The sequence below is a fragment of the Dermacentor andersoni genome, chromosome 2 (genome assembly GCF_023375885.2).
Source record: "Dermacentor andersoni chromosome 2, qqDerAnde1_hic_scaffold, whole genome shotgun sequence".
NCBI lineage: Eukaryota > Metazoa > Arthropoda > Arachnida > Ixodida > Ixodidae > Dermacentor > Dermacentor andersoni.
The window spans coordinates 239,734,487-239,746,527 of NC_092815.1; the positions used below are offsets into that span (position 1 = coordinate 239,734,487).

Below are 12,041 nucleotides of genomic sequence, written 5' to 3' on the forward strand. Positions count from 1 at the left end.
GTGTTAATAAATCAGATAAGTGTTAGACATCTACTTTGTTTAGAAGTTATAATGTCATTCCCATGTTAGTATTCTACTTCGGACTTAAAGAAGTGGGCGTCTGTTTAATTTGGGGCGTGATCGTATCGGGCAAATGTTGCCAAATGAATCAGTGTGTTTTGGCGTTTTTTTTTTCATCTTGCTTAATTCGACCGCCGGATAATTCAATCACTTTCGTCAGTAGAGAGGCACAAGCGCTATGTGCCACACCCCAGCTTGCGCACCTTATGCACGGTTGCATCACCAGCAGTCCTGGCCAGCTCCTCGCTCTTCTCTGCCGCCTGCAGAAGGAACCAGAAGGCAAGTGCAGATAAGTCAAACCTCAAAGCATTCTCCAGATACTACTGTAAATGTATTGGAGATAATATAGTGTGACATTCCTTTGAGAAACAACCAGCTCACGAAAACAAAACTATTGTAACCAAGCTCCAAAAGCAGTGTGAGAAGCTTTTTTTCCCTACTTCATGGCTTTGAAGTGTAGGCTGTTCAAGAATAACCAGGAGGGGTGCAAAAAATATTGCAAATACAAACTGGATAGTCTTTGCTTTTCAATTCATATTCGGCATTCAAGAATCCACCATTCAAATTCAATGGCTTGTCGTTTTGAGCTAGTTTTTTGCCAGCAGGTGCACTGCGATATATTGATCAGAAAAATACAGAAATTGGAAATTTTTTTTTTGTTGTTGTCTCCATGTTCCCCTCTCAAGTATTGGGGCCATTGAGGGTCAATAAAATTTCTTAAATCTTTGTACAACTTCAGTCTCTGGCTCTTTTAGGATAAAGTGCAGTACATCCTTGCTGCTAAAAACGTACCTAGGGCCGAGCAGGTGCAGGATCTTCAAGGACACTTTGCGACCTGTCATTTTTTTTTGTGCCGTTTCTGGCTTACTAAGTCACTACGCAAGTTAATAGCAAATTTCCTTTTTTGGTATTGTAGAAGAATAATCTACAAATATGAGTAAAATTATTAATATTCTCGTTAGTGTAGCTTTAACCTACCAAAACCACACAGATATATAGATGACTGATGCTGTAGCAGCAGCCTCCAGATTATTTTTGCTGCCTAGGGTTCTTTTACGAGCCACCCAAAGTGTGGTACACAAGCGCTTTTGCATTACACCCATGATGAAGTGCGACTTCTACAGCCAGATATCAAACCTACAATGACATGCTTAGCAACAGAACACTGCATCCACTGAGCCCCCATGGTGGGCAAATTTTTGCAAGGCTCTCGATGAGGACACGGTGTCAGGACCTAGTAGGAGATGGGAAAGCTGGTGTACAGGACGTACAAAAGCTCTTTATAAGAGCTGTCAACACTATGTCATCGTCGTCTCTGTTTTCCTACCCGCGCACTACTTCAGCGTCGTTTTCATGGCCTGGCACATACCCACGGCGACAACATCGGATGTGGCATTTGCTCCTCCTTTGGAAGAAAAAGGCATCGTCCCGATGCGCCAACCGCCGAAGGCAGTGCAGAGATGGTGCAAAGTTGATGTCGTTAGGAAAAGTAAGGCTTCATATGAAGCCCCTGCACAACCCTGGGCAGATGCTGCCGGCATTTGGGGCAGTAAGGACTGTTAGGAACAACTTGATAATTCACATCACTGATGCGGCACAGAACTGTGCACAGCCTGAAGTATCTTTGCAGGAGCTTCTCAGATAGCCCCTGCTGATGAATAGGACTGCAAACCTACACCTGGTTGCCGACGTTGTTCGTGACGGGTCTGTGCCAAAGATTGTAGTGTATGGCATTGTAGTCTTGTTCTTGAATTCGCAAATGTGCAAGCTGCCTGGCTTCCTTTGCACATTGCGTAAACGCTTCCACAGCAGTCTCGTTGTCACCGCACTCGTGTGGCAGCATTGCGTTTAACATTGGTGTTACTTCCCGGCCGTAAACGAGGTTCACACGCGTGTTGTCTTTTGGCGAACCATGTTATACACAAATGTAACATAAGGTAAAATCTCGTCCCAGTTCTCGTGGTCAACGCTGATGTACATACCCATCATGTCTGCCAGTCTTATTCAAACGTTATGTCCGCCCAGTGGTCTGCGGATGATAATCTGTGGCCTTTCGGTGAGTGGTACCACTTAGTTGCGAAACGGTATCCAAAAGCATGGCCGTGAACGCAGCACCTCTGTCTGTTATCACCACGGCAGGAGCTCCACGCCTTAGGACGATGGCTTTGATGAAAAATCGTGCTGCTGTTCCCCATTAGAGAGAACCTGCTTCGGCGCATCAAGTAAGATCATCTGTGATGACAATTATCCATCTACTGCTAGCAGCAGACACTGGAAACAGACCTAAAAGGTCTATGCCAATTTGTGCGAATGGCGCTTGCAGTATCTGAACAGGACGCAGCAGCCCAGCTGGCTTGACAGGTGGGGGTTTGTGGCGCTGACAGTCCAGGCATGTCTGGGCATAATGTTTCACGACTGCCGCAAGTCTCAGCCTGTAGTACTTTAGGCTAATTCTTGTCAATGTACGGGTATAGCCCAAGTGGCCAGCGGTCAGCTCGTTGTGGCAAGTAGGACTTTGTCCTGAAGGGATGTGGGAATGATGAGTAGGTAGCTGCTGCCACTAGGTGAAAAGTTCTTTTTATAGAGAATGTCGTGGTGCAAGCAAAACGAAGGCAGCCCTCTGGTGAATAACTTCAGCACACTGTTTGTTCTTCCCTTTAAGTAGTCAATAAGAGGAACCAGCTCTGCATCCTCGTGTTGCTGGCATGAAATAGCGACAGTTTCTGCCATGCCTAGGAAAGCCGTGCTGTCATCATCGTGCACTGCAGTCTCAACAGGAGACCGAGAAAGGCAGTCGGCATGCTGCTTCCCCGATTTGTATACAACAGTGAAGTCGAACTCCTGGAGCCAAAGACTTCAGGACGCTAGCCGGCCAGTCGCATCTTTTAAATTAGTCAGCCAGCAATGTGCACAGTGATCACTGACAACGGTGAAACAGCGCCCATACAAATATGGGCAAAATTTCTGGAAGGCCCCTACCACTGAGAGGCATTCTTTTTCTGTAGTGGAGTAAGCCTTCGTTCTTGAGAGCGTCCTGCTGGTGTAAGCAATCACTCATTTGGTGCTGTCCTGCCACAGAACAAGCACTGCGCCAAGGCCGACATTACTCTCATCGGTATGAAGAATCATCGGAGCGTCTTCATCAAAGTGGGCGGGCACAGGAGGCGTCTGCAGCCATTGCCGTAGGTCGTGAAATGCCCGTTGCTTCACCACACACGAAGGGGACATATTCTTTGGTGAGATGTGCTGATGGCCATGCGATGCACGAAAATTCCGCAATAAACCATCGGTAGTAGGCACAAAGGGCCAGAAAACGTTGCACGACCTTTTTATCAGATGGCATTCGGAAATTAGCGACGGCAGCGATTTTATCAGGGTCGGGTCAGACCCCTTCACTACTAACGACGTGACCTAGGAAGTTCTTCAAAACCAAAAAAACACTTTTTATGTTTCAAAGTTAGACCAGCTGAGTGTATTGCTTCAAAAACCATCTTCCGTCTCAGTAGATGTTCCTTGAACATGGCAGAAAAAATCAGATCGTCGAGGTACACCACTAGGCAGGTTTGCCATTTGAGAACTGAGAGTACCATGTCCATTGGTCATTGGAACGTTGCTGGCACAGAACACAAACCGAAGGGAAGCACCTGAAATTCATAAAGTCTGTCGGGCGTCACAAAAGCGATCTTCTCACAGTCGCTGTCATCTACTTTGACTTGCCGTTAGGTGCTTTTCAAGTCCATCAACAAAAAGCGAAGTGTGTTTCATAGCCAATCCAGTGAATCATTGATATGCAGTGGTGGATAAACGTCTTTCTTTCTTTGTGATCTGGTTGAGTCCTCGATAGTTCACTGCAAAGCGCAGGCTACAGTCCTTTTCCACCAATACAACAGGCGATGCCCAAGGACTCTTAGAAGGCCGAAACACCTTGTCCTCAAGCATCGTCTTCACTTGTGTTTGTATTGCCTCATGCTCTTTTGGTGCTACATGATAAGGATTCTGCCAAATGGGTCTGGCATTGGCTTCGGTGATTGGCTTGGCTTGGTGAGTAGCGTTTGGCTATCTCGTCACGCAGATGAGAAGCAGCTGTTAAACTGACTGATGAGCTCAAGAAGGCTGTTGCGTTTGACAGGCGATAAAGTGAGACTGACACCAACCAGAGGGGCAGGCAAAGGCACGGTGGATGCTACGTGCTGCACTGAGAGGCAGTCTTGTACTAGGGCGAATTCGTCGAAGTAAGCAACAGCCGTGCGTGTAACAATGTGTCAACGTTCCCTGCTAAAATTCATCAGCAGGAGTTCAGCATGTTTGTCTAGTACATTAATTATGGCCCTGGCGATGGAAATGCCTTGACTCAGTACCAGTGCGTTGATGTGTTCCACAACTCCAGTCCCAGTGTGCAAGTTGTCACAGATTACAGGCACAAGGGGACAGCATCGTGGCTGGAGCGTCACATCGTCATCGGCAATAACTAAGTGCAGTCGCTGGTGTTCCACAGGGTCGACGTTGTCTGAGCACGTAGAAAATGTAACAACGCGGTCGCAGACAATAACCACTGCACTGCACTCTCTCAAGAAATTCATACCCAATATAAGTTCCCTTACAGCACTCAAAGAGAATGAAGAGGGTGGCGATGAAGGCTGAACCGGCGATTACTATTCTGGCTGTGCATTTTCTACTCGGCGTCACAAACTGGCCTTCGGCAATTCTGATGTTGGGCCTGGTCCACAGCATCTTCACTTTTCTTAGTCTGTCAGCTAGCTTTAAACTAATTATCGAAAAATGTGAACCAGTACAGTCAACTCTCGTTGCAACGAACCCTGATAACCCGTCAAAAAAAAAAAATGTCGGTTTTATCTGAAATCCATAATATTCGAAACTCCTCACTTCCAAGACTTTCGTAGCGATGTCTAACTTTATTGCAAAGAGTGAGTGATGAAAGTCCTAGGTAAAAAAACAAACAAAACGTCGCAGTTTTGCCCAAAAAGCGAGCATCGACTGAAATAGCAAATTAAGCAAGATAAGCGCAGAAGCAGCAGTGAGTGAATTGACCTTCATCCTGTCTCTCGCTTCAATATGAAGGTCGAAAGCACAGTGCATACGAAGCTACTGGCACTGGACGCACTTTGTTCACATCGTAGATCACTTTAAAGATATGGCGCCCGCGCAGTCGCACATTTTTTCCACATCACAGATCGCTTTCAAGGTGCGGTAGCCGTGCCGTAAGCAGCAGCAGCTGCCAGACTAGAGCTCCTATCTCACCCCCCCCCACTTGCCTAGCGCGGAGAAGAAGATGGCATGTTTCCGCCCCGCCTGTCTCCCTTGCAAGCGCACGCGATATTGAGCCGCGATTGTCAGCCGACCCTTGCAAGTCAGTTGTCAGCCAATGTCGACACGGCAAAAGTATGTTTCATACGGCCGAAGTTTAAAAAATTTGCCACCGATTCCGTCCGGTGTAGTTGATACTCTGTTGTAGCGCGGTCCGTTAACGAACGAACTAAGGCTGAAATATGGTCCGTCAAATCCGAAAGTCTGTTGTACGTGGGTCCGTTGTAACGAATGCAGACTGTATCGACGTTCGCATTAACAGCGTCGGTTACATAGGGTGTGGTTGGAGTCATTGGAGTCTTAGAGTCGTTGATCGGTGAAGTGTTCTTGTGAAGCTCAACGATTTGCAACCTCACCCTGGAAGTCGCTGCCTCTAGTTTCCTCAGCACAGGCTAGGGAATCCGCCCATAGAGATGTCAGGAAAATTGCAATGCATCTGTGTGGTGTAACAAGCCGGAGACAAGGAACGTGATCGAGGCATCGTTGAACCTTCCAGCTGGAAGTTTGTAGAATTGTTGTCACAGGTATGTGGAGCGTCAAATAGAGGGTAATTGCAGTTGGTGGGAAATCTTGGATACCGAGCTGCGCGGTAATGGCACGAGCAGTAAACATGACCTGCTTTGCCGCAATGAAAGCATAGCGGCTGACGGTCAGCGCTGTGCCACAAATTAGTCTTTTGAAACGGGCAGCCGGCAGGGAATTTCCCGTAAGAGCGAGGCACAGCCATCTGCTGTCAGTGATATGGCATAGCTGAGAAAGCCCCTCAATCTCCAAAAGTAGCGCCAACCACTTCCCTCCTCCTCCGCTTGGCGCGGCATCGACGATGGCGCCGCCCATGCTGGCCCTGCCGTAGCAGACGACGGCTAACACGCTACCGAAGTAAATCCGCGGAAAAGTTCGTTCGAGCCCTGCGAAGCAGTTTTTTCAATCGAGATCTTGCTTTGTCAGTCAGTAACTGGCCTTAAGAATGTCGTGTTGGAATTGGGGAAAAAAATAGAGGAAAGGACCATTATTTAAGGCATATAGCAGGCGCACGTTGAGAGTTTGTGTTGCTAAAACACAACAGATGCACGCGGTGTGCTCAAACATGCGCATAATTATCAGCGTTTCAAGTTTTGACAGCGTGAAAGTATGTGTAGTGGTTTCGTAGGTTCACATACAGTGCAGATGACGTATGCGATACCTATTTACTTAACAGGACGCATGAAAATGTTAACGCTAAGCAGTAAAAATGGTAATCCTTATCAGCAGGCCTGCGGTCCTTTGTGGCCTTTCTCGGCCATTATAACCCTGCACATAAGACGTGCGAGTAGCCGCTGCTCATGCCTCTAATACTGAGGATGCGTCCAGCAGCAGCCGGGATGGAGGTGAAATAATGCAAGAAGCCTGTGGAGAGTTGGTGTTCCGTAATTCTCCTCGCAAGGGCGCAGTATGCTGCAGCAGTCGCTGGGCACTTTTTTCGTTGCGGGGTGCTTTGGTAATCGCGACAATAGATTGTTTGTGTTTTTACAAGTACTGCTCCATGAGGGCACATGTAACGGCTAACAGAGGCCTCTGGAGAGTATGTGACATTACAAGTGTTCTCATTGCCGCTTTGGTGCCCCGGAGGCACTGTCAATAATACAAAATAATGACACGTTGTTACAACTAGTAAATAAAATGTAATAAAGAAATACAATCACACAGAAGCACCAACTACTGGCGCAGCACTATTGTGCCCGCGCGAGAATTACAAATTGCCAACGATGAGCAAAACATGAACAAGGTGAATGCAGGAGCCCTATGAGCAAAACGTGAACAAGGTGAATGCATCCAATTTTCATGCATGCGAATTTCCATCTCCCGCATTCCCCGTCTTAATTTCCATCTCCCGCATTCCCCGTCTCAATTTCCATCTCCCGCATTCCCCGTCTTTTCCCCAAAATGCCAACGAGGAATTTACCGGCCCACATACAACTACGATCAAAGTGCACATTAAACATCCCCAGGCGACCTAAATAATGTTATCCGGAGCCATCCACTACAACATCCCTCATAGCTTTAGTCGCTTCGGGACGTTAAAAATATTTATCACCACAAACCAAATCAATACATGCGGGCGTACATTCGAAGCTAAACGACTGGATCCGTAAGTCATAGTGAGCCTTGCGAAAGCATTGAGAATGCACTAACTTCTGGTGGAGCTCAAAACACAGCATGAATAAAGTCGCTTTTATGTCACAGGCTAGCTGTAGATGCGTACACTTTTGCAGCAAGACGAAACTACATCAAACAAAGAGAGGACATTCGAAAAAAAGTAAACCTAAACGTGCTAAAAGCACGCACAGCATGAACACATGCACTTTTTCAAAGCAGCAGGCGTGAACTAGGCTCAAAAGATGAGGCTGCGAGGAACCGTGGCACTCCACAAAGCAGTGCGTTTTTTGCCACTTCCTCGAAGTCAGCCCGCCCGATCCTATGTATCCACACTTTTCTTCTTTGTGCATTGCACTCGCTAGATGGTAAAAAAAGAAGCCTTTTGCCATCTCTGTGTCGGTTGCGGCAACCAAAGACGCAGCGGCACGCCATCACAATTAGGTTCTCGTCGCTAATACACTCGATTTGTTTCGCTGACGCGCTCGATCAGTCCGTTTGCGCATACAAGACAATGGAGGTCAGAGCACGCTGGAAAGAAAAAACAGACAAAAGCGCGGCGCCTGCTTCCATGTAACACAGATTGGCCAATGGGGGAGCAGAAGAGGCTGGGGGGACAGGAGGCACGGAGGAGGAAATGTCGCAGAGAGCGGGACGGTGGAAAGATCTAAAAATGGCTCTACTTTTGAAAATTGAGGGGCTTTCATAGCTGGCTGTGGCGGTGACTGTTAAAGATAGGGCGTCGGGGTTGGTGGCGGTGGCTGCATCGTAGTGGTTGACGATGTCAGCAGCATCAAAGTGACGGTAGGTGGACAACAAACAGCTTCTGCATAAGTAATCCCTCGTTATAACGAAATTGCTTTACTCGAAATATTGCTTTATTCGAAATTTCTTTCGGTCCTGACCTTAAAGCATTCATTTTAAGCCGCATTATTTGGAGCACACGAAGAGCTTGACCTGCTTTGAGTGAAGTGGCGAGCGGAGGCATTGCCGCAGCCGAGCGGCGGCGACCCTCTTGCGCATGCAGTTTCAAGTTAATACCGCCGATGAATTAGTCAGAACGGGCCACAAAAGTACCAAAGCCAAGACCGATGATTGCCTAGTAACAGGTGCCAAGCGAACGCTGAGTGCTCCCAGCTGTTTACTGTGGAGCAAACCGAAGCTGTCAAATTTCATGGTGCAGCGTGCCTGAACCGTTACTTTAGGTCGCAATCGCATCGCTGGTGTCTCCCATAATAGAATAACACGAAATCCATCCCTGAATCTACATAAAAATAAAGTTTTCCTGATGCTTTGCGATGCCAGAAAACCGCGGCCTCTTGGATGCCAAAAAGTGGCCGAAAGACCGCGGGCAGGCTTGCGCCGTACCATTCCATGTGGTGCGCTCTATGAGCAAATTTTTACTGCTCTAAAGAGCACTTCTGTTGCTGAAAGGTGCCGAAAAGCACAAAGGAAGTGTCCCTCCTATTATAAGTGCCATTTCCGACGTGACTAGCTATGTTAACAAATCAGGATGATGACTATGAGGAAGCCAGTCTAGGAACTTGCTCCCCACTCGCCATAATCGGCCTGCATCGTAATAAAACACCGCCCCGAGCTTCGTTGCACTTCTGACATATGCAAATTGACTGATAACTTGCCGAAAACACGAAAAATCTGAGCTATGCCAGTGGCGAGTTGGGCTGTCAACATGGTAGGTCAATGCAAGCTGGTGTTCCTTCGACGATTTTCTCGAGCCAGTCGTGCTTGATTTTAGCCATCCAGCTTTAGACAAACGGTCTAAATGCGTGGTAGGGTCATTGAATTTTGTTCCTAGACAATTGTGAATGGCACGTATGCGACGGTTTGCAAACACCGACACTCGAACCATAGAATCAGCACGGTGTCATCGACAACGGTGCGCCAAAATCTCTCGTTTTGCAAATTTCACGGTTGCGCACCCCGGAAAAAACTGCCCAGTAATCATGCGAAGCCCCCTACTGCAGAACCGTTCAGTATTCATGATCATGCTGCATACCCACAATGAGCATAATCATTTTTTGAGCATGACAAACACAACCTCAGACTTGAGCCACACTATTTACGGCACTTTCTAGTGCGATACTCTTGTAGTCTTCCGTGGCTCCCCCCCCCCATAAAAGTGGCCCACTGCCTTCCCCTCCTCATTCGCTTTCCAGTCTGCAAGCTGTTTGGACACCAGTCACTCGTCTCACCCGCCTTCATGTACACTCCTTGCTTCCTCGCAGCCATTTTCGACGTCTCTGCTCCTCCAAAGCTGCCCTCTTCCGGCCTGCCCTCACAAGCACAATCTTCCACAAACGGGTGCCCTTTCGCGGTTTCTACTTCTTAGTCTCCACAACTACGATCGCCTTTCTTCCGCTACATTTGAAGCAAATGCCAAGCCGGCCATTGCAACCGGTGCCATCACCAGCATGCACTGACGAGGCAAGCGAGATGCCCTGATGACATTTTGAAGCTTCTGCCTTCTGCATTGACCACCACGTTCAGTCACTTTGGTGCCGATGGCGCGTGCGCTTGGATCCATGCTGTGGGCCATGTGATTGTGTGTTATTCACAGTACTTCGTTAGGCGTGTCTCAAGTGTGCTCTTGTGGTCTACAGTGATAAATGGCTCCATCAGTCTCCGGGCAAAAGTGTCTGACTTTGGAGCAGAATGTTCAGCTGATAAATGAAGTGGAAAAGGCGGCCGGCAAAAAACTGACATTGCGAAGGAATTCAGCATACTGCCATCTACTTTACCAACTGTATTGAAAAACAAGGAAGCTGTGCTGGATGGCTTTGAAAAGAGCTTCTCGGAAAAGAGAAAGAGGAATTGTGATTCAAAATACCCCTAAGTGGAAGGTGCATGTCTACAGTAGCTAAAGAACACCAGCAGTGCAAATCTCCCCGTACATGGACCTGCACTTACGGCAAAAGCCAAAGCTCTCACCCTCCAAATAGGCCATAAAGATTTCAAGTGCAGCAATGGCTGGCTTGAGTGGTTCAAGAAACGACACGGCGTGACCTTGAAGTTGATCGTTGGCGAAAGTGCAGCCGTGAACTGTGACACTGTATAAGTATGACACCAACACTGGCTCCAAGTTCTACTTGAAGAGTATGAAGACAAAGAAATGTACAACCTAGATGAGGCTGCATTTATTTTTCTACAAAAAGCTACCAAATCGCATGTTTACCGCTGGTGGAGTGACCAGAGCGAGGAGCGTGTCATGGTGCTGTTTGGTGCCAATGCAACAGGCAAGGGACAAGCTTCCCTTGTTGATACTGGGGAAGCTGGAGAAGCCACGGTGCTTCCGAAATGCAACTATTCCCAAGGAATGCACCTACAGAAGTAACAAGCGAGCATGGATGATTGCTGCTATTATTGAAGACTACGCGCGCCTTCTGGATAGATGGTTCGACACAAAGAATCGGCAAGTGCCTTTCATAATTGACAATTGTCCGAGCCACAGGAAGATCGACTACATCAAGGCGATCACTGTGCAATTTTTGCCTGCAAGCACAACTACAGTACTACCACTGATGATCAGGGCATCATTGAGACGACCTGGCAGCTGTACCGCAAGGCTCTTTTGTAGCGCATGCTCACAGCGTATGAAGCCACCGAGAGGTACAACAGTGATTTCCTTGGTACGATTCATTTGCTGAACTTTTCATGGAAAGAACTCGCACCTTCGAAGGTCGCCAAATGCTTTGCGTACGCCGGCTTTTCCCGTGCCATCGTGAGCGACTCTGATGATGACCAGCCTGATGATGACCGGACTTGCAGCGATCTGTACAAGGTGCTGTTCATAAAATTGCTGGCCAAGAAGTTGAAAACGACTGCAGAGACATTCGTGTTGACTGATGCTGCTGCTCCCGTGGTCACCCCAGTGACGGATGCGGCGATTTGCGCCGAGTTGAGGATCCCGAGTTTCAGTCCAGGGAATGCAAGAGTCGGCGCCTGAACGCTTGACATCGCCGAGAAAGCGATCCTGGCCTGCGACTGCTCGAAAACTTCCAGTGTTAAGCCTGCCGAGACAACAACTCAGCCAAGCCTACCATAACCTCGCAAAACCTAGAAATGACTTAGGCAAGCCTACCAACAACTTAGCAAAACATAGCATAACCTCGCAAAACCTACAAGCAACTTAGGCAAGCCACACAAAACCTAGGTGATCACAAGCTCCGCTGTTGACTCCAGGCTTGCACCACTAGCGCAAGCTGCGCATGTTTTTCTTCAAGAGCAAAGTAGACATTAGCCAGCTTTTGCTGGAAGCCCCAGTCATTATGACTGGCAACGTGCTCCAACTGTTCCAGCCAATCTTGGACGTATTCAAAAGTGTCACCATGGAAACTTTCTGGGATCTTAGGATTTTGCAGCGTCACCTGCGATGGAGCTGCAGTGGCCATGGTGGAAGTAGGTAAATGCGTTCCTGCAGGGTCTTGTAAGGGGTTGAACTCGGGCGTCAATCCTAGCAGGTGGCGAGTGTACCAGTGAACAGGAGTTTCGACAAACGAAGGTGA

General features: G+C 47.9%; 1 protein-coding gene across 2 annotated transcripts in view; it reads right to left on the minus strand.

Annotated features, from left to right (window-relative positions):
• LOC126539892 (uncharacterized) overlaps positions 1 to 12,041 on the minus strand; it is a 242,735-nt gene that overhangs the window by 91,295 nt on the left and 139,399 nt on the right. For both annotated transcript variants that reach the window (XM_050186702.2, XM_050186704.2), the window contains exon 13: positions 264 to 320. In XM_050186702.2, coding sequence (XP_050042659.1) covers positions 264 to 320 — 57 coding nt within the window. The remainder of the gene's footprint in view (positions 1 to 263; positions 321 to 12,041) is intronic.